The sequence below is a fragment of the Dermacentor silvarum genome, chromosome 1 (assembly GCF_013339745.2).
Source record: "Dermacentor silvarum isolate Dsil-2018 chromosome 1, BIME_Dsil_1.4, whole genome shotgun sequence".
Classification (NCBI taxonomy): domain Eukaryota; kingdom Metazoa; phylum Arthropoda; class Arachnida; order Ixodida; family Ixodidae; genus Dermacentor; species Dermacentor silvarum.
The window spans coordinates 84446846-84453490 of record NC_051154.1 but is presented as its reverse complement, the minus strand read 5'-3'; the positions used below and the strand labels follow the sequence as shown (position 1 = coordinate 84453490).

The 6645-nt window shown below is 47.8% G+C and overlaps 1 protein-coding gene across 1 annotated transcript in view; it reads left to right on the top strand.

Moving 5' to 3' along the window:
- Positions 1-2343: 2343 nt before the first annotated feature.
- Positions 2344-6645, top strand: part of LOC125946696 (uncharacterized) — a 117283-nt gene continuing 112981 nt past the window's right edge. The window contains exon 1 of the mRNA XM_049670552.1: positions 2344-2643. Within this exon, the coding sequence (XP_049526509.1) occupies positions 2365-2643 (279 nt within the window). The 5' untranslated portion in view covers positions 2344-2364. The remainder of the gene's footprint in view (positions 2644-6645) is intronic.

Genomic DNA, 6645 nt, shown 5'->3' with positions numbered 1-6645 from the left:
AGACACTACCACCAAACTGTACAGGCGCTTAATTGCGGCCCTAGTGCAGGAACTGTGCGTAGAGATAGCCGAATTGCGAGCACAACTAAAGGAGGAACGAAGCCGAAACAAGCCACCAGCGCAAGAAAGTTCGACCGAATCCCGAACACCGCCACAGCCGCCCCAGCGTGCGTCCACTGCCTCGATAGTGCAGGAGACCGTCGAGGAAATGAACACCGAGGCGCCGCCCGAGCCGAATCCGACAGCCCAACCGATCGGTATTCATGAAATCCAGAAAGCCATCCAAGAGTTACATATGCGAACGAAGAAGGGCTTCGACGAGATCCGACAGATGATACCGCATCTGCACGACGTTTTTACCCGTCTGGTAAACGATCAACGCCACAAGAAGCCGCGAGTTTATCCACACAGAGAGGCAGCCCTCCAACAAATGCTACAAGAGTATCAAAATGGCCACAAACCCGAATGATTGAAATGGAGGCATCACCGTTTGGCAGTGGAATTGTCGTAGCTTCACTCGCAAGAGGGCGACGCTGCTGCAGTACATTGCCAAACAAGACACACCACCGAAAGTAATAGCCTTACAGGAAACAGGGAAATCACCAAGAACCACCGGTTATCACACTCATGCGACAGCAGAAGCACGTACGGCCACACTGACGAGCAAACACCTTACTGCAATAGACCACACTTATGCGGACAGGGGAATCGATTATGCTTTCACGGAAATAGTGCCGCAGCGCAGGGGAAACACAAGTGTTTTTATACTTAATATATACAGTTCGCCGAAGGAAACGCTGGGACCCCTAGACAACTTGGTGCAGCAAGCGAGGTAGCTAGCTGGACAAAACGGCCTCCTCATATTAGGCGACTTCAACGCGGCGCACGAAGCGTGGGGGTACGTCAAACATACCAAAAAGGGAACAACCTTGTACAACGTCACACAACACCACCGACTTACGATAGTGACGGATCCGACATATCCAACGAGAGTAGGCAACAGCACGGCCCGCGACACCTGTCCCGATCTTGCGCTCGCGTCCAGACTTCGGAACGTCGAGTCGGAAAACACTAACGAGACGCTAGGGAGCGACCACTTCATACTCGACATCTCGGTACACGTGGGAAACTTCCCGAGACGAAAGATACGCTCCACCGAAATCACGGACTGGGCAAAGTTCCGGAGCGAAAGAGAAACTCAAGGAGCCCAAGCTATAACAGATCTAGAGGCCTGGGTTAGAGAACTGCAGGAATCGGTAGTCGAACACTCCAAGGAGGTTTCACTCACCGCGGCCAATCCGGCAGTGGATCCGCGCCTCTTACACATGTGGGAAGCGCGCCACAGTCTGCTTAGAAGATGGCAAAGGCCGCGGTACAACCGTAAGCGAAAAATACGCATCGCGAGACTAACGGACGAGGCAGAGCGTTACCTAGAGCAACTTGCACGACAGAACTGGGACCAGTTCTTTAACTCCCTCCAAGGAACGCTGGGCACTGCGAAGACGTGGACCATACTCAGACATCTCCTAGATCCGACCCAGAGCAAGAGAGAAACCAAGCACACGATAAGCCCAGTACTACACAACTTCGGAGGCACAGACGGTCAGCTATTGTGTGCCTTCCAAAGTAGATATATTGGCCAGCCGATACTCAGTGCAAAGCCAGCGCCTGACTACACCGGACTGGAAAACAGCGAGCTCGACCGGGACATAACGCGTTCCAAGCTGACACGAGCGATCGCAAGACTAACTCGAAACACTACTCCTGGCAAGGACGGAATCACCAACAAGTTGCTACGTAACCTGGACGATGCAACCGAGCAGGCAATACTGGAACTCTTAAATGCGCACTGGAGCAGAGCGACATTACCCCCGGAATTCAAGCATGCGGAGATTACGCTGCTACCAAAGCCAGGAAAAACGCCTTGCCTGGAGAACCTAAGACCCATTTCGCTTACGTCTTGCCTCGGTAAATTGATGGAACGTGTTATCTTAGACAGGCTACAGACGCATCTCGAAGAACGTCAACTGATGCCGAACACGATGTTTGGTTTTCGGCCCAACTTGTCAACGCAAGACGTGCTTCTGCACCTCAAAGAGGAAGTACTGACTGCAGCAACGCCGTGCTGCCCAAAAGCAATTTTCGCACTAGACCTAAAGGGAGCCTTTGCCAACTTGGGGCACGAAGCCATACTAGCCAATCTGAGTGACTATAATTGCAGCCGACGAACGTACAGCTACCTGAGGGCTTTTCTCACAGATCGCACAGCACAGGCTGGGAAATGTGAGGTCACAGCGAATAGACACACCTAACAGAGGAGTGCCACAAGGCGCAGTACTGTCGCCGACACTTTTCAAAGTGGCCATGATGAAACTCTCAGCCCAACTCGAGAAAATACTGGGGATCAGACATGCCTTGTACGCAGACGACATCACGATATGGACGGTCGGAGGGTCCATAGGAGAAAAACAAGATGCATTACAGGAGGCAGTGGATGTCGTAGCAAGCTACGCGGAGACATGCAGACTGCAATGCGCGCCGGAGAAGTCGGAGCTCCTCATAATCGAGAAGCGCTCACGAGGACGATCAACAGTCCCGGCACCAACCATCCACCTGCGAATAGGTCCTAGAGAAATTACCAAGGTAGACAGACTTCGGATCCTCGGCTTGCACTTACAAAAGGACGGGGGTGGAGGATACGCCATACAGAACCTACAACACACGACCAAGCATATCTTGCGCATGATTCAACGAATTACCAGCAGGAAGAGGGGACTCAAGGAACAGGACCTTATCCGACTAGTTCAGGCTCTGATTGCGAGCCGCATTGCATACTCGGCACCATATTTAAATTTCAGTAACGCGGAAGTAGAGGTACTCGACCGGCTGATACGCCAGGCGTATAAGCAAGCGCTCGGACTCCGACCCGGAACGGTTACTTTTCGCCTCGAGGAGACAGGAGTGTACAACAACGCACAGGAAATCATACAGGCCCACCTGGTAAGCCAGAAGGAAAAACTACTACGCACAAAAGCGGGACGCTGCGTCTTGGAGCGCCTTGGATATTCCGTACGGGAGACCAGCGCACTGACCAAAATACCAACACGAATACAAGAAACTATGCACGTCTCACCGATTCCCAGGAACATGCACCCAAACTTCCACATCGGACGGAGACAAGCCCGAGCGCAGGCGCTCGCTAGAAAGTATGGAAACCACCCCAATGTCTTGTACGTAGACGCGGCCAGCACCGCAAGAAGCACGGCATTCGTCACCAGCGTAGTCGACAATCACGGGACCGAAATTGATTGGTTACAAAAGTAAGCGCTGCGGAGGCAGAGGAACTAGCGATAGCGTTAGCCATCACGACGAGACCGCACTGGGATTGCGTCATAGTTCTGACGGACTCTCAGAAGCATGCAGAAATTATTCCAGGGCCAAAATTTTTAGTGCTGCACATCGCATTCTGAATGGAGCGCACCAGCTGCCACCATACATACAAATCGTGTGGACTGCGGGGCATGAGTCCTTACGCGGCAATCAGCAGGCCCACGCCTACGCCCGAACGCACGCACACCGGGAGCCGCGAGATGACCGCGCCGAGCAGTTCCTACCAGAGCCCATACCATTAACGTACACGCACATCCTACAACACTATCGCCTTTCACGAAGAACACTACCCCCACCGCATAATGCTCTGACGCGAGAGGAAGCCGTAACATGGCGAAAACTCCAAACAAACACATATCCACATTTGAGTCTTTACCAGGCCATACACCCTGCGCTGTATTCCTATAAATGTCCACAGTGCGATCAATGTGCAACGCTTTACCACATGGTATGGGCTTGCGCAAACACACCACAGCTCACACCCATAACCTACCCCACCACACGGCAATGGGCCGGAGGCAGCGCTGTCCAGCTCCGACTCGACGGACCAGCTCAACCTGGTCAACCGAGCGAGAAGGGCAGCTAAGGCCACTGGACTCCTGGACTGAGGGGACCACCCACTGCAGTGCAGAGGAGCTACCTACGCTCGCGTGCTCTTTTGATTAAAGTTTATTCTCTCTCTCTCTCTCAAAGTGCGCAGCGATTCAGCTTGATCGCTGCTCTCGTGGACTTTTGCCCACGACAACAACTTGGAGTCAACGGCAGTACAAGGTCTACATCAGTGAAGCTGGGGCGAAAAGCAGACTACCTTCATTAGAATCCAAATTAGAAAGCCTTTCTGTTCTCGACTGAACTAACTGAATGTGCGACTGAGGTAGCGCAATTAACAAAAGTTGTATTATCGCTTGAGATGCGTGACTTAGAAAGCCATTCATGCAGATCAAATCTAATCCTTTTACGGGATTCCAGAGGACGCAAAAGAAAATTCTGACGCCCTCGACGAACAAGTTAATGAAACAATTGTTAAAACTATCCTCAAAATTGATCCTGTCCAAATTGAATGGATACGTAGACTGTGTCGACCCGACGCTGCAAAAGCTAGACCGGTCATACTGAAATTGCTGAACTTTTGAGATAAAAGCAATATACTTAGGAACTGCGGACGACTTAAAGGTTCCGCATTCTCGATTAGGGAAGACTTCTCGCCGCGTATAAGAGCCGTCAGAAAGCAATTGTGGCAATGCTCAAGAACATACAAAGAAGCGGGTGACAAAGTATCTGTAATCTTCGATAAAGTAAAGGTAAACGGCATGCTACATCGGTTGGATGAAGAAAGCAACAGTATCGCAGCGCTCTCCGATGTTCCTTTAGTTCGACGAATGCCTCAAAAAACAACCAAGCCGAAACCGCGACACTTCGTCCTCGCCGAGTACGAAAGAACAAATAACTTTGGCAAGCCTAAATGCTCGTAGTATGTTGAACAAAGCTGACTCAATAGAATGCCTGCTGTTTGACATGAAACCAGATTTTTTAGGAGTAACCGAAACATGGCTATAAAACAATATAATGGACGTTGAGATAAATCCCCCGAATTACGCTGTTGCATGCAAAGACAGACAAACATGGGGTGGTGGCGTACGTTGCCTTATACATTAATAAAAAAAAATACATTTCACTGTGCTACCAGATGTAACCAATGTAGAAGCAATATATTGCAAACTGTTCTATAGGTCATGCGCAGTCGTAGTCGGGTGCATGTACCGCAGTCCTACCAGTCTCCCCGAAACAATAGCGTCCCTGCATTTATACTTAAAACACCACGCTCAAAGGGCTAAACTAATCTTGATGGGTGATTTAAACCTGCCAGACATTGACTGGAAAACTCTGAGTCATCACTCTGAATGCGCAGATATACTTATGGATATCATGTTGCAGTTTAACCTCAGCCAAATAGTAACAAGTCCCACACGTGTTCAAGGAATCAGTTTGAATATTCTTGACCTAGTGTTTCTAAGTGACAACTTCCCGGCCGACAAGACCACAATAGATATATTAGAAAGCATAAATTGGTCCTTGGCTTTATTCCGGTTAATAAAAAAAACTTTGATTTGCCAACCGCGTATTACTCTCCATGACTTTAACAAAGCTGACTATACAAGTATATTCGACCATCTCTTTTTCGAACTCTCGTCATTTACTGAACTTTCATGTGACGATACAGTAGATGTCGAAAGGTTGTGGCAGAGGTTCATATCGGTCGTTTCATATTATATCACGCAATGTGTCCCAACAAAAACCAAAAAGGTAAGGAAATATAACCCGTGGATAACGAGGGACATTATTAATGCCAATCGGAAAGTTAAGAAGCTCAGAAAATCCCTAAATTTACAATAAACCCCTATAACAAGGGCAGTACTCACCGATGCCATTAATAGTACTAAGCTAAAAATGAAAAACGCTCAACATAATTGCTCCAACAAGCTCAGTAATTTTATTAGAACATCCCCTGCAAAATTCTGGAAATATTTAAGCGACGAAGAACAAATCGAAAGCCAGACGCCCGAAGAGGAAAGCATAAAAACAGCGAATAGTATGAACAATTATTTCTGCTCTGTATGTACACATGATGACGGCAACGTGCGATGTGTTGAATCCCAGTTCACAATACCATTTCCTTCAGCCAACTGTAACGAACAATGTGTATTCAACTTGCTCATAAACCTAGATACACCTAGATGGCATACCCAATGATTGTCTCAAAAGAGATGCTGAAATAGTTTCAAAGTTTTTGTGCATAATTTTTAACTATGCTTTATTGACAGGTACACTTCCTAAAGAATGGAAGAAGGCAAAAAATAATTCCAATATATACATCAGGTTCAGAAACAAATCCCTCCAATTATAGGCCCATATCGTTGAATTGTACTGTTTGTAAGTTACTTGAGCATATTATACTCAAGCAGATAGTAGACCAGCTAGAAGAATAAGGTATATTATCGCTTTTTCAACACGGCTTCCGCCACGGCTTCTCAACCGTAACTCAGTTAGTGTAACTGGTACACGATTTAGCCTTTAGCATAGATAACTAAAAAACAAATATATCTAATTTTTCTCGACTTTTCTAATGCATTCGACCGTGTATCGCACAAAAAAATAATTCATAACCTAAAGTAACTTTAGGAGAAGGATCTGTAATAAATCGAATTAATAATTAATTACCTGACCGACCGCACCCAATTTGTTGAAATAACAAAC